Consider the following 24,538-nt stretch of genomic DNA (forward strand, 5'->3'; position numbering starts at 1 on the left):
GTGGTGGGGCTGTACACTGGGCCTGGGGTGGGTGTGTGTGTATGTGTGTGTGTGTGTTTCCGTGTGTGGCCTAAGGAACTCCAAGAGCAGGGGATGCATGGGGCTAGGTCTGCATACCTTTTGATTCCAGGCCCAAATGAATATTCAGGAAATTCAGCAGGGCCCTTGGCACTCCCCCAGTGCAGCACACAGCCAGGCCCTCTATCTCTCCCTCTGCTTTTCTCTCCCCTGACTCAGTCCACTCTGTCCTTCCAGGCCCCCAAGGCACCCCCACCCCCACCCCAGAGGACCTGGAGCGGCCCCTGGATACTCCCCCAGAAGAGCTCTGTGGCCGGCAGGGAGACCCCAGCAGCTCCAGCCCTTCTGCCCCCACCTGCTGGCTCCAGACCTGCTCTGTCTCACCTTGAGGTCTGGGAAAGCCTGCCCCAAGGGACCAAGAGAAAATTCCAGATGGCTCTGATATATTTATGGTCCCTCAGCTCTTGATCTGGGACTCAAGTCCGTCTCCCCAGATCCCAAATCTAGGTCTACCAGACTAACAGCGCCCCACCCCACCCTGCCCCCTGCCATGGCTCCCATCCACCCACTCCCACCTCTGTCCCTCATTCCCAGGGCCTTGGGTTCCCTAAAGAATCTGAGTGCTCGGAGTTCCCTTCATGGCTCAGCAGTTAACAAATCCGACTAGGATCCATGAGGATGCGGGTTTGATCCCTGGCCTCGATCAATGGGTTAAGGATCCAGTGTTGCCATGAGCTGTGGTGTAGGTCGCAGACTCAACTCGGATCTGGTGTTGCTGTAGCTGTGGCCGGCCCCTGTAGCTCCGATTCGACCCCTAGCCTGGGAACTTCCATATGCCATGGGTGCGGCCCTAATAAAAAACAAAAAAGCAGAAACAAAAAAAAGAATCTGAGTGCTCAGGGGATGAATCAGTTGGGAAAGGCCTTGAGAGCTGCTCGTAAATGAGAAAATTGATCACGAGGAGAACAACCCACCTGTGCAGTGAAACCCATGTCGAAAGAACTTTTTATTCATAGAACTCTAGCCTAAGAGGCAGAATGGTCCAGCCCCAGTGTGACCTGCCCTCTGCTACTTGCTACTTGTGTGACCCTGTGTCAGCTACTTCTCTCTGTGCCTCAGTTTCCTCATCTGCAAAGTGGGAAGAGTAGAAACGCTGTTATGTTCACAGATAAACAAGGCCTGGCACACAGTGAGCATGCATACATGTTATCAGTCCCTTTTGCTAGAACTGAAAGGACCTCAGAGATCTCATCTCAACTTCTCATTTTGCAGAGGAGGAAACTGAGGCCTCTGAGAGGGAAGGGACTTATCCAGAGTCCTGCCAGGCATTAGAGGCAGAACCAAAATGAGCTCCGTAAAATCACAGATCTCAAGAGGGGCTGGAAGAGACCTCAAAAGATCATCTCAGACAGCAAGATAGTGTGAGCCACATTTGATAGATAAAGCAGTTGAGGGCCGAGGGGATAAGAGACTTTCTCCGGAAGTTCACCCAGGCCCTTTGCCATCTCTCCACACACGCACCCCTCTCTCCTCCAGGTCACACACCGCCCCCCACCCCCACCCCCGGAGGCAGATGGGACAGTGCAGGGCACAGGAATCCCATTGGGTCAGTGAACAGGGATTGCCTGGCTGAGCCAGAGACATGAGACACAACACAGGCTGGTTAAATCCCTCCTAGGCCACCAGTGACTTAGAGGCCACTGTTGAGAAAGCAGAGTTAGATAGCAAGGAATAACCTTCTGAGAGGGAGACAAACTGGGGTCAGGATCCTCGTGGTCCTCTCTCTCTCCCCTCATCTCACATCCCCAGTGTCAGGGCCTTCCCACGTGGCAGATACCGCGTGCGCCATGCCTGCCTCACCCAGGATGCAGTCCCTTTCCCATCTTTGCCCCCATGTCTCTCAGGCGCCAGCTCTCCTACATCTGTTCTGTGCCCTGGACCCCCTGCCCCGGGGTCTGGTTCAGGCAGACAGAGCTGCACCTCACAAGATGGTTTCTTCTCTCACCGCTTGGGCCACCTGAGTTGGGACAAAGGAGGCGCCCGTCTCTGTGGATGCCTGGGAGAATCCCACACCTTCCTTTCAGCCCAGGGGGATGGGTTGCATAAGGGGGGTTTGTACAGAGCATGGTAAGTGACTCAACCTCCGGATTTCCTCCTCTCAGCTCAAGACCACTACCCCGGACTTGTTTTCAAGGTTCTGGGTGATGGGACCTGGGTTGCTTCAGCATCAGCCCCAAGCTCCTTTCCCACAGCTCTGCACAGTGTCTCTTCCCAGCCCCCAGCAGGCAGGGGTTCCTCAGGGCGGGTGCCACACCAGGTCTGGAGAAGAGCCACCCCCCACAGGTGAGCGCAGTGCCCCCCTGGTCCCTGCCTGACGCAGAGTGGCAGGGAAAAGCCCATCCTCTGCGGCAGATGACAGATAGTCAGAAGTCACATTTCCAGAATGAGACTTATAACATGACCTTGACTGGTTTAGGCCAAAGTAACTTATTCAGCAAGTATTTGCTGAGCATCTTTTCGTGTGCCAGGAAAGTGCTGCAAAGTGCGAAGCACACTGTGAGATCAAAACAAATCCAGCTCGTTGTGTTGTTGCTGTACAAATATAAATGTAATAAAATTCATTGAGTTAAAAAAAAAAGACACATAGGAGTTCCCGTCATGGTGCAGCAGAAATGAATCCGACTAGGAAACATGAGGTTGCGGGTTCCATCCCTGACCTCGCTCAGTGGGTTAAGGATCCGGCATTGCCATGAGCTGTGGTGTAGGTCACAAATGCGGCTCGGATCTGGTGTGGCTGTGGCTGTGGCCAGCAGGTACAGCTCCGATTTGACCCCTAGCTTGGGAACCTCCATATGCCACGGGTGTGGCCCTAGAAAAGACCCAAAAAAAAAAATTTTTTTTGCGGGGGTCTTTTTGCCTTTTCGAGGGCCGCTTCCTGCAGCATATGGAGGTTCCCAAGCTAGGGGTTGAATCGGAGCTGTAGCCACTCACCTACGCCAGAGCCACAGCAACGCGGGATCGGAGCTGCGTCTTCGACCTACACTGCAGCTCATGGCAACGCCGGATCTTTAACCCACTCAGTGAGGCCAGGGATTGAACCCAAAAGCTCATGGTTCCTAGTTGGATTTATTAACCACTGCGCCATGACGGGAACTCCAAAAAAATTTTTTTTAATAAAAAATAAAAAAGGCAAACCCAGCTCTTAGCTGAAGGAGTCAGAAGAGAAAGGCGGCAAGCCAGCATGCTGAGTACTGGCCTCTGCCCCTCTGGAGCCCTCTGCTTGTTGTGTTCAGGCAGCCATGAGATGTGGGTGGGAGGAGAGTGAAGTCAGGTGCTTGGCCCCCAACCTCTGGGGACAGAACAAGTACCCTCTGCTGCTGCCTTAGCATTCCTGCTGCTGTCCGTTAATCCTGACCCTTCACACCTCTATAAAGTCATGAATTATCCCTCTGAATACGCCCCTTGGGCAAGCCGGCTAAACCAGCAGGAAGGGAGCCTGTTTTAGCTGAGAGGCCTCAAGGAAGGCCTCTCTGAGGAGATGACATTGAAGTTGACACCTTAAAATGTCGAGGAGTTCCCACTGTGGCGCACAGTGATCGGGGGCATCTTGGGAGCTATCTGGCACAGTTTCGATTCCAGACCAGCACACTGGGTTAAGGATCTGGCATTGCCGCAGCTTCGGTTTAGGTGGCGACTTGGGCTGGGATCTGATCCCCGGCTAGGGAGGAGGCAGAAGTGCAAAACTAGGGGGGAAGGGGAGCAGAGGAGAGAGCAAACGCCCAGGCCCTGAGCTACCCCGGTGCAGAAAGAGGCAGTCGCAGAAGGCTGCTCAAATGGAAAGGAGAAGGGTACGCGAGAACACCGCCTCCCTCCCTCCCGGATGGCTTCATCCCCTCTGCGGGGAGGGAGGTTGGTCCCTAGGTTAGTCCCTCAGGGCTCCCGGTGCCCTGAGACCCTCCTCCCCTCGAGGAGCGCAGTTGCCCAGGAATCCGGAGGAGCAGAAAGAAGGCGACGGGGGTAGGGTGGTGGTTAGCCCCATCCCTGCCTGGGGAAGGCTCGAGGCCCAGGATGCGGGAACTTTGGAAAATGGGCAAATCAAGGACCAAACAGCACACACGTGCGTCCCCTTTGCTTTCTAATCCACAGCCCTGGCCCACATTTCTTTCATAAGCAAACCTGGGGACCAGGATGAGGGTCCTGAGCTGATAGATGGGGATCTCAGGCCCCAGGGAAGCAGCCGCAGGAGGGGAGGAGAGGATGTTTGGAGATCCCGCCAAGAGGGAGGGAGGAAGCTGCCCAAGGTGAGCCCGCCAAGGTCAGTCCGCGGTGGCGGCCGCTTGTGAAAGCCTCTCCCCCTGCTCCTTGGTGCACACCTCCCCACCCCACCCCCACGGATTGCCACACGCCAGGGCCCCCAGGGCCCCCATCCCAGTGTTGCAAGATCCCGGTTGGGGTTGTGGGGGTGGAAAGGGGCCTCTTCACCTCCACCCTCTACTCTGCCCCAAGCCAGTGAGGGGACTGTGGGATGGAGGGGGCTGTATAGGAGATGCTGAGGCAACCATAGCCAGGGCTGGCTGAGGGCCTGTGCATCTCCTCCAGACCAGCCACTTCCCATCACCCCCCCACAACCCCCCAGGCAGACCTTTCCCTCTCAGGGGCTGCTCCCCAGTAGGAATGGTCCAGCCTGGACAGGATTCCAGGCTGGCCTCTGTCAGCTGCTCCTATAAGCAGGCTGGTTTGGCCCCAGAAAAACTTCAAAGTTGGTTGAAAAGCCCCATCAAGAGTTGTCTGAGGCTACCCCACAGGAAAGTGATGACTATTCTCAGAGGAAAATGGCTGCACCTGGCCATCAATTCTGACTTCAGGGAGCAGCAGAAGGGTCCTGGGAATTGGGAAAGGAAGGCTTCCTACTAGGAAAAGACCCACCTGCAAAGCTGTAGCCACCACACTCTTTCTCCTTTAGAAACATGGATTGGAGGAGTTCCCACTGTGGCTCAGCAGAAACAAATCTGACTAGCATCCATGAGGACACAGGTTCAATCCCTGGCCTCGCTCAGCGGGTTAAGGATCTGGGTCGTGAGCTGTGGTGTAGGTCGAAGACGCAGCCTGGATCTGGTGTTGCTGTAGCTGTGCTGAAGCCCAGCGGCTATAGCTTCGATTTGACCCCTAGCCTGGGAACCTCCATATGCTGCGAGTGAGGCCCTAAAAAGCAAAAAGAAAGAAAGAAATAAAAAAGAAACATGGATCTGAGCTAGGTAGATGCAAACCATACAGAGAATGGATCCCCGCACCCCACAATCCAAGCTTCACCCCAAAGCCCCAAACTGTCCAAAACCCTATTGCTCCCCACACCTAGCACTGTCGCCCCTGGCCAGGCCATCCAGCCCTGCTGCAATCGGGACGGTTTGCAAAACGCCTGTAGCTCCCGCTTTGTCACCATCTGAGGTTAGGACTGCACTCGGGAGATAAGCCCAGGCCCCACCCGCCGTCCCAAGCGAGACTGCTGGCCTGCTGCAATCGGGACGGTTTGCAAAACCCATGCTGGCTCCAGCTCTGTCACCATCTGAGGTTAGGGCTGCGCCCCAAGATAAAGCCTAGCCCCGCCTACTGGCTCTGCCTTCAAACCTTGCAAGCAGCATGGCCAAAACAGAGAGCTCCAGGGGAGCCCACTCAGGGTCTGGAAGCCTTACCCAGGCCCAGCTCAAGGACCTCCTCTGCCTGGTCCTCTCCCACCTCTTCTCCCCTTCATCCCCTAGCCTCACCTTTGCACACCGTCCTCTTCCCTCATTCTCCAGTCTACCCTCCTCACCTTCCTTCTTCCATCCTCACCCACCCCCTCCTCCCTTACTTCCTCCCGCCTTCCCATCACACTCATTCATTCATTGATTTGCTCAAAAAAATACTTAATAACCCCCATTCCAGGCACTTTGCTTGTTTATAGGAGCTATAGGATAAGCAAAGAGAACAGTCCCTGCCCTTGTGGGGCTTACAGGTTCCTGAAGGAGACAGACACATATGAGACCACAAATAAACAAAGCTTTTTTTTTTTCTTTGGCCCTCTGTGTCATGTGGAGTTCCCAGGCTAGGGATTAGATCCGAGCCACTCTTGTGACCTATGCCACAGCTGTGTCAATGCCAGATCATTTAACCCACTGCCAGGGATTGAACCTGCATCCTGACACTGCAGAGACACCACCAATCCTGTTGTGCCACCACAAGAACTCCAAACAGATCACTCTAAATTGCGGGCAGAGCTATGCAGCAAAAGTTAAAAGTGACTGTGACGGATACTAACAAGGGAACCTGATTTAAATGTGAGGGTCAGAAAAGACTCTTTGAGGAAGTAACATGTAAGCAGAGATCGCACAAGTGAGCAGGAGTCAGTCTGGCTCATGGACAGAGGCTGGGGTTGGGGGCAGACTAGACTTTGGGGGAGAGGTGAGGTCAGATAGGGGCTGAGGCCAGATCTCTCTCCGAAGGGATCCAAAGCATCAGAGGGAAGAACCGTGTTCCAGAAGAAGTCATTTCCTCCTAAGGTGAAAGACAGGAGATGCAGCAGACGCAGAGGCAAACAGGGCCATCGCTGGCTGAGCCTGTTCCCCACTAGTGGCTTGTTTTCACTGTGAGAAGAGATGACAGCAAGTGGCTGAGCAAGAGGCTCTGAAGAAAGGGCTTGAACGTGTAAAATCCCAGTTGCTGAGAGTGGAAGGGGGAGCTGAGATTTCTGGCTTGAAAGGGGCCAGCTGAAGTCAATGATGACAGACAGCAGCGCGGTCTGATCTCTGGAGTGACTTCCTTCAGTGGTCCTGAGCTGCTCCAGAGCAAGAGGAGACAAGAGAGGTGTTGAGTTCATTTGGGCGTGGGGCTCACCTAGGAAGGTAGGATGGATGGACAGTCAGGCAAGGGGAGGGATTTCGTGGAACCTGGAACATAAGACTGAAAAGGAGAGACGAAGAGACCCAAGGCCAGTGCTTCTTTGATGAGCTCGTAGAACAGCGGCAGCGCGCCAGCTTGAGCAAACAAACCATAAGGAAAGGAGATCATATCAGAGAGTGGGATGTTTAATTCAGTTATTTCATAGGTACTGCAGTTTCTGGTGATGATAAGGCCTGGGTATGACCCCGGGGGGGTGGCTTGCTAAGGTGGGTGGAGGAGCATGTTAGAGATGAGAGGCAGAAAGAGCTGAGAGGTAGGGAGGCTGGATAGAGCATCCGTGTGGATGATGACACCACCTAGGATGCCTGCTGTGCTCAGTCCCATTCTGTCTCCACAACCTGCACCCCCACATCCCACCTCTTCTCATTCACCCCCCACACCAACATCCTCTTCCTAATCCCCTTCTAGTTTTCTACCTCCATGCCCAGCTTCTTTCTCATCTCCATCCCAGCCTCTCTAACCCCACCCTCTCTTAATGCCTTCATCTTCTCCTTACCCCATTTTCTCCTCTCACCCTCAACTTTCTCATCCTTTTCCTCCCAGTACTTTATTTCTCCATCACACTGGGCACTTGAGAAGCACTTAAGAAGCACTCTTGGAGTTCCTGTCATGGCTCAGTGGTTAACAAATCTGACTAGGAACCATGTGGTTGTGGGTTCGATCTCTGGCCTCGCTCAGTGGGTTAAGGATCTGGCGTTGCTGTGGCTGTGGTGTAGGCCGGCAGCTACAGCTCCTATTAGACCCCCTAGCCTGGGAACCTCCATATACTGGGGGTGTGGCCCTAAAAAGACAAAAAAAGACAAAAAAAAAGCACTCTTGCATGATGGGTTAAAGCCTGTATCCAGGAGCCTAACTACATGCACAGTAGTTTCAAATCTCACCTCTACCACCTCCCCACATTGCCTAGTTCATAAAAATGGGGTAATAATAATAATACCTCATGAGGTTGTCCAAAGGATTATCTGAGTCTAAAGTCCTTTGGGGACAATGACTGGGCCCAAAGGAAGTGCCTGATAACATGACTGTTTTTCTCACCGCCTCTCCTTTCCTCATTGCACTGTGCTCCCTCCATCTTCTTACCTCCACTATCCTTCTGTACCTATTTCATATTTATTTTTCTTTCTTTTTTGGGTCTTTTTAGGGCTGCACCCGTGGCGTATGAAAGTTCCCAGGCTAAGGGTCAAACTGGAGCTGTACGATACCACAGCCACAACAACACCAGATCCTTAACCCACTGAGCAAGGCTAGGGATGGAACCCAGGTCCTCATGGATACTAGTTGGGTTCATTATCACTGAGCCATAACAGGAACTCCCTGTTTCATGTTTCTTCAGGGCGGCAGAGGTGAATCAGACTCAGCCCCTGCCCACGGTCTGCAGGGGAAGCAAGCACAAAAATAAATGTCAGGAGAATGTAATGGGGGCTATCTCAAAAGATGTGATGTAAACTAACTCCACCTGGGGGTGGGGGGTGGTAAAGAAAAGTCTTAACAGGCAGCTAAACCTCTCAGCTGGATCTTAAAAGATGAGGATTTCCCAGTCAGGAAAGAGAGATTCCAGCCAAAGAAACGCGCGGTGTCTCCTGTGCTGCTTCTGCTAGAAGGTCTGAAGTTCTGCAAGCTGCGCTGAAGTTAGGATGAACCCCTACCCCGACGGAGGCCCGCCTTGTCTCAGTAAGGCCACAAGGGGGCAGCAAAGTATAAGGAGCTGTGGCCGACAAGGGCCGGAAACCCTCAAAGAAGCCACCCAGACCTTGAATCCCTTGGGCTAGCCCTGACAGGAAGGATTCCTCCAGATTGACCTAGCCCAGCCAGAGAGGGGAGCGGAGGGCTCCTGATACTTGCAGAAAAAGGAAAAAAAAAAAAAAAGAACCAGGTTTGTCCTAAAGAAAGCACTAAAGTCCTCTACATATGTGCTCTAACACTGTTGGTAAAAACAGAATAATTCCTCCCTCAAGTTGAAAATGCCTGTGGAACTCGGCTTAGTATTTCCCATGATCCAAACACTGTTCTGGGCACTTTATGAATCTTCTCCTTTACTGTCTCCTCATAACAATCCTATCAGGTAAGGACAATCACCCTCCTTTTGCAAGTGGGGACCCTGAGGCTTTGGGCACAAGCTAAGTAGATATATAGAAAGTGGCAGTTGGTTTGGCTCCAGAGTTTGCTCTTTTTTTTTTTTCCCCTCCAGGCTAGGGATCAAATGGAAGCTGTAGTTGCGTGCCTACGCCACAGCCACAGCCACTTGGGATCTGAGCTGTGTCTGCGACCTACACCACAGCTCACGGCAACGCCGGATCCTTAACCCACTGAGCGAGGCCAGGGGTCAAACCTAAGTCCTCATGGATACTAGTCACATTCATTACCGCTGAGCCACAAGGGCTCCAGAGTTTGGACGCCTGGGTTGGGTAGTTCCAGCCACAGCCCTGGTATGTAAACATATAAAACCCCCTCCTCCCCAGGAAGTCAGCAGTCCTCTAAACTCCTAGTTCCCTTATGTCACTTTGCCCCTGACCTGCTTCTTCAAAAGTTAAATAATGGGGTGAGGTTCTGTTCTTTGATCCACAAGCTGGTGGCTAGGCCCTCTGGCTGTGCCATGGATACAAAGATGGGCGGGAAGCAGGCTTGAGGGGGGCGGGGGCGGGATGTGGAGGGAGAGCCTCTAAACCAAGGATTAGAGCAGAGGATGACTAGGGTTCCGTTAGGAGCTGGAGGAGAGGCCCCCTGCCCTGGCAGGTGTGGAATTTGGGCAGGTGGTGCTAAGAAAGGCTTCCCAGAGTAATTACAGGGGAGGTAGGAATTAGCCAGGCAGGCAGGAGAGGCAGGATATCTAGGCAGGGGAAACAGGATGTGAAAGCAAAGAAGACAAAGGGCGTTCAAGAGCTCGGTCAGAACATCTTTGGACATCTTCTATTAACATCCATTTTTCCGAATTTACTTCTCCTCCTGATGTGCTTATATGTGAAGCCCCGCAGAGCTAATGCAACAGCTCTCACAGGAGGTGTTAGTCAGGAGTTCCTGTCGTGGAGCAGTGGAAACAATTCCAACTAGTATCCATGAGGATGTGGGTTTGATCCCTGGCCTCACTCAGTGGGTTCAGGATCTGGCGTTGTTGTGAGCTGTGTCGAAGATCTAGACACAGCTTGGATCCTGTTTTGCTGTGGCTGTGGCGTAGGCCAGCAGCTGTAGCTCCGATTCAGCCCCTAGCCTAGGAACCTCTATATGCCGCAGGTGTGGCCCTAAAAAAAAAAGTGTTAGTCAACCCACATGTATTTATGCCTTTTTGTCTTTTCTAGGGCTGCACCCATGGCATATGGAGGTTCCCAGGCTAGGGGTCCAATCAGAGCTGTAGCTGCTGGCCTACATCACAGCCACAGCAATGCCAGACCTGAGCTGTGTCTGTGACCTACACCATAGCTCATGGCAACACCAGATCCTTAATCCACTGAGCGAGACCAGGGATTGAACCCACAACCTCATGGTTCCTAGTCGGATTTGTTAACCACTGAGCCACGACAGGAATTCCAGCCCACATGTATTTACATGGTGAGCACCTACCAAGTGCCCTACCAAGGTGCAAGAGAAGGCCCCAAAGTGTTACACTGTAGAGTTCATGTGGTTCTGACATGGGGGCTAGTGGAGTGCAGAAGCCTTGTTCGTCCCTCTCCAATGAGACAGTCAAGCCTCTATGAACAAAGAATGCCCCCCACATACACACACACATCATTATATGAACACCGATTTTTGAGTTCTAAAAAGGTTCCGAGGTTGTCCACTCAGAATGGAATTAGGCTGAGAGACAGAAGAGGGTTAGGGGAGTTTCTTCCCGGATGAGGCAGGTTCTTCTTTGGAATGGTCAGCTGAGGCCTCAGGAATTAACACTGTCCCTCCCCCAGTTCTCCACCTCTGGCACCCCAGGGAGTGGGGACAGGGGTTGCTGATTTGGCTCTTAAGGTGCTCATCTGACTTCCTGTGGATTTAGTAAACAATATTCAAATCTTGAAAAAATAAGCAATCATAATAGAGGGGATTTGGTGAGAGATCATAAATGAGGTAAGCCAGAAGTCAGTTAGGCAGGGAAGAAGGGGGCAGAAGACTGTATCCAGGGCAGCCTATGAAGATATAGCTGGGAGTTCCTGTCGTGGCTCAGTGTTTAACGAATCCGACTAGGAACCATGAGGTTGCGGGTTCGATCCCTGGCCTTGCTCAGTGGCTTAAGGATCTGGCGTTGCCGTGAGCTGTGGCGTAGTTCACAGACGTGGCTCAGATCCCACGTTGCTGTGGCTCTGGCATAGGCTGGCGGCTACAGCTCTGCTTGGACCCCTAGCCTGGGAACCTCCATATGCCGCAGGAGCGGCCCAAGAAATGGCAAAAAAGACAGAAAAAAAAAAAAAAGATGCTGCTGCTGCTCCTCCTGTTGGAGGGGCTGCTCCCCCTGGAGGGGGGGTGCTGCTTCCCTGGGCGCTGCCACAAGCAAGTGTCTGCAGAAGGAGACACAGACATTCACAAATCTTCTCAGATGCCCCCCCTTTTCTCCCAACTCCCCCCAAACTTCCCCTCTTCCTCCATCACCTTCCCTGGTACCCATGATCCTCAACCCTAATGAATCCAAACCTGTATCTGAGATCCTGTCTCAGAGGGATCTCGGGACAGGAAATGGGGTGGGAGGGGGATGCGGAGCCTTGGCGGCTCCAGGGTGTCCTAGCAGGTGAGTGAGACAGCAGAAGGGGCAGAGCAGGCTAGGGCAGGAAGACCACACAGAAAAGGAGTGGGAACTCTAAGATACTGAGGTGAGGTGAAACTGACCTGTGGTCATGTTAAGTTTCTTCAACACAAGGACCTGAGTTGAGACCCTGCCCAGCACTGCCACGCTATCTGGGGAGTCCCAGATGCCCTAGACTATGCAGGTGAATTCATGTCATTGAGAGTGTTCCTCTTCAAAGTTACCCAGACCTGGCATCAGCTCACCTACAGGCATTCATTCTTGCCAGGTGCGGCCTCTTGAGCCTAGGGTACCAAGAAGAGAGTTGCTTCGGGGCAAAGGTAAGAACAGCTTCTCATATTTGGGGATCTGAATATCTCCAGCCTGCCAAGACCTCTACAAGACTATGAGCACATGCGATGGACTTAATTTTTGGTTTTTTAGGGTCACATCCACTGCATATGGAAGCTCCCAGGCTAGGGTTCGAATTGGAGCTGCAGCTGCTGGTCTATGCCACAGCCACAGCAATGCTGGATCCAAGCCTCGTCTGCGACCTACACCACAGCTCACCGAAATGCTGGATCCTTAACCCACTAAGTGAGGCCATGGATCGAACCTGTGTCCTCATGGTTACTAGTCAGATTTGTTTCCACTGAGCCACAACAGAAACTCCTTTTTTGTTTTGTTTTTTTTTTTTAGGGCTGCAGCTGTGGCAAATGGAAGTTGCCAGGCTAGACAGTTGAATCAGAGTTGCAGCTGCCAGCCTACACCACAGCCACAGCCATGCAGGATTCTTAACCCACTGAGCAAGGCCAGCGATCGAACCCACATCCTCATAGATACTAGTCCGGTTTGTAACCCTCTGAGCCACAGTGGCAACTCCCAGGAAGACTCTTCTGTGTTATCCTACTCCCCTCCTTCCCACCCCCTTCTTGTCCTGGCCCATCCACATTCCCCTATCATAGCCTACGCTGCCTGATGGACTCAGAAGACATGCCTCTCGCTGTTACCATTGTCTGCTATGCCCAACATCACACCAGTCCCAGCCTCAGCCAGAGTGACACCATCATGGTGACTGTGGCATGATGAATACAAAGAAGCAAACAGGTTGGAGGAGGGAGGCCAGGTTGCTCAGCTTCCTATGAAGTGAAAGGACCCACAGGGTGGAACAGAAGGTGCCTCAATCTCTACGAAGAGCTGATAGGGCAGAGAGGCAAGGGTGCTTGGTCCGTCCTACTGCTGTTCCCTCCTTCTGTGGTCATTTGTCCTTAGGACACACTCCATCCACACTCCATGAATTGTTCCATGCCCTGGCTTTCTTCAGACAGCCCTTCAAGAGGTAGAGGGGTTGGCCCTCAGGATCCAGTGCTAAATGAGAGGGGAGGGCTCCCCGCAATGTCAACAGAGGGAACCACTGCTATCTTATTTTTATTTTTTTTTTTTTGTCTTTTTGCCATTTCTTGGGCTGCTGCCATGGTATATGGAGATTCCCAGGCTAGGAGTCTAATCAGAGCTGTAGCTGCGTCTGCAACCTACACCAGATCCTTAACCAACTGAGGGAGGCCAGGGATCAAACCCGCAACCTCATGGTTCCTAGTCGGATTTGTTAACCACTGGGCCACGACGGGAACTTCTCCTCCAGGGTTTTATGACAACTGTTACCTTTGATGGCTCCCAGCGCACTTGACCCAATCAATCACTCTTGATGCCTTCAAAGATTCAGGCTGGTACCATGACCCACATCAGCTTGGGGCAAGTGAGAGAGGTTGGAAGGGACTATCTGCTGATAAAGTGTAACTGAAGCTGTAAGCACGGCTGGCCCTGAGGGATTTGTTCATTTGTTCTGTTTATCTTCCTTTCTCTCAAGCAGGGTCTGGCCTGGATTTGGCCTTGACATCCCTCCCACACTGCGGACTGGGCTGCCACTCTGCACCTGGACAAGGAAGCTCTCCTCAGACCACATGCTGGAAGGCTGCTCCACATATGGGCCCTTTGCCAGTGGGGTGGGTGGACTAGAGAATGGGCAATGAAACCAAGTAGGCCTGAAGAGGCATCTCCTTTTTTTTTTTTCCCCTCTTTTTAGGGCCACACCTATGGCATAGGGAAGTTCCCAGGCTAGGGGTCAAATTGGAGCTGCAGCTGCTAGCCTACACCACAGCCACAGCAATCAATGCTGGATCCCATTCATGCCGCATCCCACACCACAGCTCATGGCAACGCCAGAACCTTAACCCACTAAGCAGGACTGAGTGGGACCAGGGATCAAACCTGCATCCTCATGGATACTAGTGGGGTTTGTCAACCACTGAGCCACAATAAGACCTCCTAGGCATCTCCTTCTTTTTCTTCTTCTTTTTTGCTTTTTTAGGGTCTCGGTTCCCACCCAGGGCAGGGGTTCAATCGGAGCTACAGCTGCCAGCCTACACCACAGCTCCCGGCAACACCAGATCCTTAACCCACTGAGAGAGGCCAGGAATCGAACCTGCAACCTCATGGTTCCTAGTTGGATTTGTTTCTGCTGCGCCATGATGGGCACTCCCCTAGGTATCTCCTTCTGAGGCATCTGGACCAACACTATTTTACCTTCTGCTCTGCCCTTCAGAGTGAATGCTGGAAGAAGGGAAATGGATTCCTGCCTGGAGCGGAGAATCCCCGTGGGGAGATCTGCCATCCCTAGAGTTGTTGCTTCCTTGCCAACCTCACTTCACAGCTGCTTCCTGGGGACAAGGCATCCCTCTCAGAGCCCACACCTCAAGGAAGCAGAGGTCACTGTCTGCTGCTCCTTCTATCAAGGCACAGAGAGAGGAGCATACAAAGTGCAGGTGGAGGAAATCACCTTGGGTCCCATGCAGTCCAGGAAAAGCTATTCAAGTGGGTATCAGAAGTGGGATGGCTATAACAAGCTGGTAAAGTTTGAAAGTGCTCTTATGGTAGTATATCCAACGTGGGTTTGTTTGTTTTTTGTTTGTTTTTGGCTGCATCCATGGCATGCAGAAGTTCCCAGGCCAGGGATCAAACATATACCACAGTAGTGACCTCAGCCACAGCAGTGACAATACCAGATCCTTAACCCGCTAGACCACCAGGCAAGCCCCTATGCAACGTTTTGATGTTCATTCTTTATTGTTATTGAAGTATATTTATTTACAATGTTATATTAGCTTCAGGTGTACAGCAAAGTGATTCAGTATTTTTAGTTTATACTCCATTTAAAGTTATAAAATAATAGCTATATTCCTTGTGCTGTGCAATACATCCTTGTAGCTTATTTATTGATGTTCATTCACTTTTTACTAAGCACCCTATGAGTCCATGACTGACTTAGAAACTACATTTTCCTCAGAGGGAGGGCATGAGCAGGTAACAGGCTATACCTATACCCTGCTACCTAATTCCTTGTGGATACCTGAGTACAATGGTCGTCTCTTCCATCCCCAGGGTTGCTGTGTCAGACTAATGAAGGTACTCAAGCTATTTTTTTATTTTTTGCCTTTTTTTTAAGGGCTGCGCCTATAGCATATGGAGGTTCCCCAGGTAGGTGTTGAATCGGAGCTGTAGCTACTAGCCTACACAACAGCCACAGCAATGCCAGCCAGATCCAAGTGGGGTCTGCGACCTACACCGTAGCTCAGGGTAACACCGGATCCTTAACCCTACTGAGTGAGGCCAGGGATTGAACCCACGTCCTCGTGGATACTAATCAGGTTTTTTACTGCTGAGCCTCAACAGGAACTCCCACTCATGCTCTTACTTACCCACTTGTGACCTGTTATTCTAGCTGTCTTTAGGATTAGCTGGGCCCCCAGGCTACTCTCTGTGGAAAGAAGAGCAAGAAAATCCGACTGAAGCAGCGCTACAGGCTCTGGTGAGCAGAGAAGACACTGGCAGGTAAAGGGATGGCTCAGGCTAAGGACTTACACAGTGGGCTAAGGGAAATGCTTAAGTCCTTTACTTCATAGCTCTCCTCTGAAGACCTTCTGGCCATCCCACTCCTAAGACTGCACCTGTTTCATGAGCGAGGCTCTTCAAGGCACTCTACCTCCACTAAGAGATTCAGGTGTTCCCCATTCAGAACCTGCGTAGTGGCTATAATGATGTGGGTTCAATCCTTGGCCTCAGTCAGTGGGTTAAAGGATCTGGCCTTGCCACAAGCTGTGGTGTAGGTTGCAGATGAGGCTCAGACCGCATGTTGCTGTGGCTGTGGTGTAGGCCGGCAACTGCAGCTTTGATTTGACTCCTAGCCTGGGAACTTCTATATGCCATAGGTATGGCCCTAAAAGAAAAAAGAAATGGAAGAAAAAAAGAGATTCAAATGACTACTTAGGTGCTATTTCCACAGCCCCTTGATTAATAGTCCGGTGTTCACTGTGTATATGCGGAATTCCCCTGGCTGCCCAGGGTCTTCAGTTGGTTTGCTGCACAGGGCCCTGACCCCGACTCTCTGGAAGAAACCTCTAGAAGTTATTGTGGAGGAGCCACAGAATTACCGCAGACTACAGCAAGTAAGATATTCCAAGGAGTTTTCTTTCAAATTCCTGGAGTACAGATGTTTGGAATTATATTGATTAAACACTTATTCAGGAGTTCCCGTCATGGCTCAGCAGAAATGAATCTGATTAGTACCCACAAGGACACAGTTTTGATCCCTGGCCTCACAGTGAGCTGAGGTGTAGGTCACAGATGCAATTTGGATCTTTCGTGGCTGCGGTTAAGCTCTGATTCAACCCCTAGCCTGGAAACCTCCATGTGTCATGGGTGTGGCCCTAAAAAGACAAACCAACCCCCACCCCCAAACACTTATTCATATGTATAGTGTCCTATACAGGGCTAATATTTCAGAAAACAAGGACCCCTAACATGGCCACATGGGGCCTATCATCATGGGACACTTCTCCTCCCAGTCATCATGGACTTGCCCCTCTCTAGGACAAAGGGCTCCTAGTCCCTTTCTTAAGCACCACCCAGGCACCAGGCCTAAACACCACAGTCTCTAATTCCCTCCCAGGCCATTTCCCTCATCGCCAAGTTAGGTCTCCTTCCAACAATTTAGGATGCTGGATGTCTTGGACCTTGGTATTATTCCTTTCAGGTTCTATATCCCCTCTTATTGATTTCCTGTTTAGCTTATTATTGGGATGAGGAATGAATCCTATGTATTAAAAGAAAGGCAGGGCCCTTCACCATTTAAGCCTAAGCGTTATTCCAGGCCAGATATTACTGCTATGTTTCTAGGTTTTGTGATTACCTTGGATCATAATCCTTCCACGACCCATCTAGGCCTGCCAAAAGGACTCTGCCTAATGTTGCTTATCCCAGTGGGTGCACCGGAACTGTGGCCTATTCTTCAGGTGGGACCTTCTGCCCCTTACCATTCACCAGAGCTTCATGGCGCCACAGGGGGGGCCAGCTGAAGGAACAAGGGAGATGTGGTGCTACCCAGAGCATGATAAGGGTTAGGACAGAAATGATTTCCTAGAGAAAAATGGCTGGAAAGTCGATCTGTTGTCTACACATAAGTTCTACTCTTCTCAAAATGCCTCTTTCTGGAGTTCCCGTCGTGGCGCAGTGGTTAATAAATCCAACTAGGAACCATGATCCCTGGCCTTGCTCAGTGGGTTAAGGATCCGGCGTTGCCGTGAGCTGTGGTGCAGGTTGCAGACTCAGCTCGGATCCCGCGTTGCTGTGGCTCTGGCGTAGGCCAGTGGCTACAGCTCCAATTAGACCCCTAGCCTGGGAACCTCCATATGCTGCAGGTGCAGCCCTAGAAAAGGCAAAAAGACCAAAAAAAAAAAAAAAAAGCAGCCTCTTTCTCTATATCGTTACATTAGCCTTGCAATGAAAAAAAGGTAAAAGACTATGGTTCTGAAAATTCATTCTTTATTTTGATACAAAAAATAAACCCTTCAACCTGTAAGGAATGTCAAGTGTTTTCATATTCCTGTAGAGTAAACTTACAGAATAGGAATATATGCTACCAGCTTCAAGGATGTCACATACACATTAGAAAAAAGTCATTGCTATTTTGTTGGGGGGTTTGGCCACACCCATGGCATGTAAAAGTTCCTGGGCCTGGGATCAAACCAGCGCCATGGCAGCAACCCAAGTGGCTGCAGTGGCAACGCTGGGTCATTAACCTGCTATATCACAAGGGAACTCCAAAAGTCACTGCTTTTTGGGTTCTAAAAAACATCAGTGGAGGAAGGAGTAAGTACCTCCATCTCCTGATTTTTCCAAAATTCAAGCTTGTAGTTGAAATCTCACATAATTATGCCAGAAGCTGGTAGGAGTGGCGAAACCACCATCCGAATCCAGGTAAGTTATAAAAACGTGACCTTTTACAGCCCCTTTCTGGAATAGGAAGGCTCTACTTTATACCCCACAGGCCAGCAATGTGTATAATGTATAGATTCCTTTTGGTTATGGTTGCAAAAGTCTTTAAATTCTTTGAGGGTTTGACATGTCTTGGAACGAACCAAGCTAGGAGGCAGACTGATGATCTGGATTCGCTCCGATGGAGGACATTTACACATTTATCAGGAGTCCAGCTGATAGGCTGTTCACGTTGAAATCACCAGACCTGTACTTCAGCGAGTTCAGACAGCTGATTGGAATACCATCCCCATACCTTTAAGTAATACATGCGAAATTCTCATGGTAAAGTTGTGGCCTTGGCTCCAACACTTCTGGTTATCTTCTTTGATTTTAATGCCTGTCAGTCTTTACCAGCTGTAGCAGCCACTGCTTGGTAAAACTTTGCCACAAAGTCTGGCTCACTGATCTCCAGCTGCCTGACAAATTCATTGCGCTCCTGCTCAGCCCAACCTCGAAACCACTGATCCCAAAGACGTAGCTGGCACTCAAAGATACAAGGTGGTCGGTTTGCTCCAGACACACTAAGCTGCTCTAGACTTTCCAGCAGTGGCTGTAATTTTCCTGGTACTGCCTTAGCAACCAGGTCCTGTAGGAAACGTTCACGCTGAGGACCTGACCAGCTGGCAAACCAATGAAGAATACATTTCATCTCCTGGGAAGTGATGTAAGACATTGGAGGAGGGGAAGAGTCAGAAATATTGTCTGGTACCGAGGGTAAGGGAGAAGGGAAAGACAGTGGCATCGAAGAGGAAGATGATTCCAGTGGCATCCTGAAACATAAAAGCACTGTTACACACTCTCTACAAAGAGCAACCAAAATACAGCTTTCTAACAACATAGAATCTTATCACTCTCAATTGGTATCTACAAAGAAAATTACTTTCCACCTATCTAGTTTACAGAAAAACAACAGGGTCCTTTATTTAGGTTATTATCCAGCTACCTTAGCGAAGGCACCCAAGAATAACTGCATATCATATTTGCCAATTTTCCTCTCTCTCTCTCTTTTTTTTTTTTTTTGGTCTTTTCTATGGCTGCTCCTGCAGCATATGGATGTTCCCAGGCTAGGGGTCTAATCGGAGCTATAGCCGCTGGCCTACGCCACAGCCACAGCAACTTGGGATCCAAGCCTCGTCTGCGACCTACACCACAGCTCACGGCAACGCTGGATCCTTAACCCACTGAGCAAGGCCAGGGATCGAACCCTCAACCTCATGGTTCCTAGTCAGATTCGTTAACCTCTGTGCCATGACAGGAACTCCTTCCTCTCTCTTTTTCAAACCCACTGCCTCTCTCCATCATTCTTATAAACAATCTAAAAATAACCAAAACATTCCACATTCTGTGTTCATTCTTTCCCTTTTAATTCTATGTTCCAGGTTGAATAAAGACAAAAAATGATTCATATAGGTCCAACCAAAAAAGGGGGGAGTTCTCTGGTGGCCTAGGGGTTAAGGATCTGGCATGGGCACTGCTGGGGCACAGGTTCGATCCCTAGCCTGGGAGCTTCTGCATGCTGAGGAACCCCCTATCCCCCAAAATAAATATATAGGTCCAACACATCTTGCCTAAAATGAAAAAAAAGGTACACATTTTTAAATTTATCAAGCAGTTAGTTAAGGTCCAGGTGCTAATCATTCCAAAGCTATCACAGTGGGGGAAAAGAAGAAAGGAAAAACATCCTGTATGATGAAAGAGCCTTCTCTGCAATGTGCATGTAACCTCTGAAATATGCCAAGAACTTCATAACCCCCTTATTTTCCTCTATTTCCTGTAAAGCATCAGGAAAAATTAAAAAGCAGATTAAGTGAGGGCACCTTGCCCAAAATAAGATTAACAAAGTAAGAAAAACAGAAAAAGCCAAGTGGTTGTTTATTCAGGACTGAAAAAAGTCTAGTTGGTTTGGTGGTTTAGGGCTCTAACAAGTGTTCTACTGCTGTTGATGTGTGACAATTCATGTCTGAACAATTTTCTTTCATGTTTAATATAATATCTATTGATGCCTTGCCACTGATCCGCATCACTAATGCAACTGGAAGGTCAGCCAACTTGAATTGTTTTCAAATCTCAGTTTGAATCTCTAACAATGAAAACCTTAAAATACTTGTCTGTGACCTATTTACTGTTTGTATTTCTTCTGCTGTAAATTGGAGTATCTGCAGTGACAAAGAAAAGGAAGCCAGAAGCAATTTACGTCAGTTCAGTACCAAAACATTCCCAGTGAGGTTGCCTTTTTCACAGTGGCCCTACAAGAAGCAATTCTTCCTAAGGGAATTTTCTTCTCTATTTCGTGGAAAGGGAGAACTTTTTCCGAGTCTTGCGATATGGCTTTCACGGTAAACTCAAGTTCAATGATTATGAATTGGTTGACAAGCCGGGTCCAAAGACACGGTCAACTTTGGAGGCTACAGAGCCTAGCATTCCGAGGTCCCAAAAAGCAAGACAGCCTCAGCTGGGAGTGGCAGGGTTTCGGAGGGTGGGGGGGTGGCAGCTGTTTCCGTAGGGGAATGGGAAGCTTGCCCTACTGACTAGCCCGCAAACACCGAGTCTGACTCGGCCCAGGGAGGTACTTTTACCCCGCTTACCTCCCGTTTCCTCTCACAGAGGACCCGGAGACCGTCACAACAGCGCTATCCTACCATCGCCGCCGCTTCCCGGTTTCCTGAAAACCCTAAAGAGGGCCAGCCCGGAAACCCACGCACTTCCGGTCCCGGACCAGCCCCAAACACCCAAGTGCCTTAGCGCCTCATCCTTAGGTCCGGAGATAGCCGAATAACTCCGATTATGGGTATGCCAGAATCGAGAGCTTCCGAACAGACTCGATTCAAAGCCTCGGTAAGATGAAGCGAACCGAGCTCTGAAAGCAGCACGAGGGAGGGAGGAGCGGCTGGTAGGATGGAGAAAACCGATTGGTGCCGATGTGAAGACGGAAACACCCGAGCAGTTCCGAAGGAATTCGGGGAATTCTGAGTGGTAATCGCGGGGTTGACTCTAGCAGTGGGCGGGGTCAGCTCGGAACGTTCGAAGGGCGTTGGCGGAAATTACCGAAGATGCCCGAAGCCGTCGGGACGGACCCGAGTACCTCACGCAAGATGGCGGAGCTGGAGGAGGTGACTCTGGACGGGAAGCCTCTTCAGGCGCTGCGGGTGACCGACCTGAAGGCCGCACTGGAACAGCGAGGCCTAGCCAAGAGCGGGCAGAAGAGTGCCCTGGTCAAGCGGCTCAAAGGGGTGAGGAGACTGCGTTGCCGGCGTGTCGGAGGGGAGCAGACCCGGTAGAGCCGAGTCTCTGTCGCGGCGCAGGCGCAGTGTCCGGGCTCGGCGCGAGCGAGCTCAGGCCGCCAGCGCGAGCCTCCGGATCCGCGCGCACGGTGGTTGGCGAGGCTCGCTCTGGAGTGGAGATAGCGCCGGTTCCCGCCTTAACGGTAGCGGCGCGAGCCCAAAATGGGAGGGTGTGCGCTACTCTCCTAGAGTGTCTTAAGCTCCTTCCTCCTTCCCCCACCCCCTCCTTGTTTGTGTCTATGGTCTCGGCGCATGCGCTGCGGAAGGAGTTAAATCCCACTACAACCATCGGCGTTGCTGGCCTGAGGGGGGCGAGTTGGGCTGGGTCGGAGTTAGGGGTATAGTTGGGTGGAGGGGTTGATGGGGTTGGTATCCTTGTCCGAAAGAATAGAATTGGAGCGGTGGGGGGGGGGGGGAGTCTAGTTGATTAGATTAGGTGAAATGAAGAGAAACCTTGATTTGAAGGGACTTGCTTAGGGAGGAGTGTATACTTTATAGGGCTTCCAGAAGCAATTTGAGTGGATGAGAGTTTGGCGAATATTGATGAGAGAGGTGAGACAGGCTGGTTTTGTACATTAAGGTGGGATTGTCAAGAGGTAGGTGAATGGATTGATGTGTATAGGTTTGTAGACGCAGGGAAGGTGAGGATCTCGGTTTTAATTAGTGCTGGTTAGGGTACGTGGCCGAGTAGTACAAATTCGGGCTGTGTTGGCTCAGGGTTACGTTGGCAAACCGTTGCTTATACTGAAGCTGACAGTTTCGTATGTGTATTGGATCAGACCACAGTTTATGGAATCTTTGGTCATTTTGTTTGGTAGCCTCCTCTTTGAAATTCTTATAAATTTGGCAAATCTAGGAGCCACTCTCTTTGGAAACAATACAAGTTCACTCAAGTAGACCTGTTCCTGGGTAACTGACTAAGTAAGTAATTCATTCAGGCCAAAACCTTTTTGGTTTCATGTATTTTTGAATCTAATTTAATTATTTGAAGTGAAGGGCCAAATTTAGAAGGGACATTAGTCAGAAGTGCAGAAGATAATAGGGATTGTAGCACTGGTTCTGTCACTGATTTTATTGCCTAGCCAGGTCACTGATTTTCCCTATGTGCCTGCATTTCACACCTGTACATTTGGGAGCAGTGACCATGGCCATTTTTAGGGGTCTTGTGAAGATGAATGAGAACAATATTAGTAAAGGGCTTTTAGGTCCCTGGAAAAGGAGTACTGTTTAAGTGTGTATGATTGTTTTTAATGTCGAGATTGGGAGAAGGGTGTTTTTTGTTTTTGTTTTTATGGTTTCTGATTTTTGCCCTTCTTTATACCAGGCTCTAATGCTAGAAAATTTACAGAAACACTCAACACCCCATGCTGCATTCCAGCCAAATTCCCAGGTAAGAAAGAAGGTTTATTAGGAGTGGGCTCTTTGGGTGCACAGAGACATGGAACGACAAGATAATTGTATATTTGATGCTTAATTTATCACCAATATTTTCTTAAGTTCATGAGTTGGAAATATTTTCATACTAGGATGGTTGACTTCTAATAAATTCAGGAATCAGGAGCTGCTAGTTAATTTCTGATTCTTAAATGGTGTGTGCAGAATGAGTGGAGTACAAGGCTCTGAAGTCATTTATTTGCCATTAATTTGGGGAAAGTAGTTGATGTCTTTGAATGTAGATATGAAGTAGATAATCAGCAGAGCAGTTTAGGAAAATACTTGCTGATAAGGAATTATTGCGTTGAAATATATTTTCCCAGAATTCAGTCCTTTGGAAATCATCTACCATTACTAGTATTAATACTGACCATGCAGTTACTCCTAATCTTCAGTTGCTCTGTTATTTAGGACAAGAAATCTAATCTTTGAAGAACTCGGTTTCCTCGTATATAAGATGAGAAAAGGTTGGACTAGATCCGTAGTTTTATAATGGCTCTGCTGGAGTTTTGTAGAACTGCTTTTGGAGGCTTCCCAGAAAAATATCTTCTTCCCAGTTGACCAGGGGTTCACATTCACTTCCTAACCTAGATTAGATGTACTTCGGTTTGCTTTGTATATTGAGTTTCTGCATAAGATTTCTTTGGAAGAAATCATTCCCAGTTTTAAGAAAAAAATTCTTAGGAGTTCCCGTCGTAGCGCAGTGGTTAACGAATCTGACTAGGAACCATGAGGTTGTCGGTTCGATCCCTGGCCTTGCTCAGTGGGTTAAGGATCCAGCATTGCCATGAGCTGTGGTGTAGGTTGCAGACTTGGCTTGGATCCCACGTTGCTGTGGCTCTGGCTGTAGGCCAGTGGCTACAGCTCCGATTAGACCCCTAGCCTGGGAACCTCCATATGCTTCAGGAAGCGGCCCTAGAAAAGGCAAAAAAATACATATATATGTATAATAATTAAAAAAAATTCTTAGACTACATGGCCTCTTAAGATTCTTTTCCTCTTTTAACATCCCCTCATTATAGTCTGTCATGCACTTAAAGGAAAAATCCAGGTGTTTGTTAGTACAGTGGTGTGCAGCGCCAGTACTAGATGAAGTCCCAAGATACCGTGGAAAAACAAGAGAGCCTTCCTATTCCCTTGTTACTAGTTCATTAAGCTAAAAGAATCATAATCTAACTAGCTTACAGAAGTTTAGTTAAGTACTTTAACAAGCATAAGAAACTGCATAAGTTAATCGTTTGCCGTTCTATTTCTTTTGCCCATTACATTTTAGTCTTTGGAGTTTTGCTTTTATTAACATAGCCTTTTTGCAACAAATATATGTATTCTCTAGTACTTGCAACCCACACTTCTTCACTGTTCATGAAGTACCAAGAGACTAATTTCTTTTTTTTTTTTTTTTGCCATTTCTTGGGCCACTCCCACGGCATATGGAGGTTCCCAGGCTAGGGGTCTAATCGGAGCTGTAGCTGCCAGCCTATGCCAGAGCCACAGCAACGCAGGATCCGAGCCATGTCTGCAACCACAGCTCACGGCAACGCCGGATCGTCAACCCACTGAGCAAGGGCAGAGATCAAACCCGCAGCCTCATGGTTCCTAGTCAGATTCGTTAACCACTGCGCCATGACAGGAACTCCCTCTATTTTAGATGAATGTAAACATTAACCATGCTTATGGAAGATGACTAATGATATAGGAAAGTATTAAGATTTTTTTCATTTTTCTTTTCTGGATTTCTAATAGGTATTGCTAAGCAAGAAGGTTCTCGGGAGGAGTACTTGTGAAGAGAAGGCTAAAG

The 24,538-nt window shown here is 49.7% G+C and overlaps 3 protein-coding genes across 3 annotated transcripts in view; 2 read left to right on the forward strand and 1 right to left on the reverse strand.

The window, feature by feature from the left end:
• The first annotated feature begins 11,470 nt into the window (after window positions 1–11,470).
• Window positions 11,471–17,110, forward strand: CIROP (ciliated left-right organizer metallopeptidase). Its single transcript, XM_053743529.1, is given in 16 exon segments — window positions 11,471–11,689; window positions 11,774–11,925; window positions 12,619–12,725; window positions 12,938–12,992; window positions 13,292–13,335; window positions 13,338–13,380; window positions 13,596–13,656; window positions 14,256–14,377; window positions 14,379–14,481; window positions 14,483–14,523; window positions 15,055–15,092; window positions 15,095–15,110; window positions 15,383–15,541; window positions 15,978–16,151; window positions 16,860–16,968; window positions 17,033–17,110. Coding segments are annotated over 16 exon segments (1,521 nt in total).
• Window positions 17,111–17,513: 403 nt separating this feature from the next.
• Window positions 17,514–21,016, reverse strand: C9H14orf119 (chromosome 9 C14orf119 homolog). The gene is made up of 2 exons (XM_047797331.1): window positions 20,611–21,016; window positions 17,514–18,795 (listed from the first exon to the last, which is right to left on the reverse strand). The coding sequence occupies exon 2, from the start codon at window positions 18,792–18,794 to the stop codon at window positions 18,366–18,368; it is 429 nt and encodes a 142-aa protein (XP_047653287.1). The 5' UTR covers window position 18,795; window positions 20,611–21,016; the 3' UTR covers window positions 17,514–18,365.
• ACIN1 (apoptotic chromatin condensation inducer 1) overlaps window positions 20,944–24,538 on the forward strand; it is a 38,271-nt gene continuing 34,676 nt past the window's right edge. Inside the window, 2 exon segments of the mRNA XM_047797330.1 lie at window positions 20,944–21,255; window positions 22,631–22,696. Of these exon segments, the coding sequence (XP_047653286.1) occupies window positions 20,944–21,255; window positions 22,631–22,696 (378 nt within the window).

This window comes from Phacochoerus africanus, chromosome 9 (assembly GCF_016906955.1).
Source record: "Phacochoerus africanus isolate WHEZ1 chromosome 9, ROS_Pafr_v1, whole genome shotgun sequence".
Lineage (NCBI taxonomy): Eukaryota > Metazoa > Chordata > Mammalia > Artiodactyla > Suidae > Phacochoerus > Phacochoerus africanus.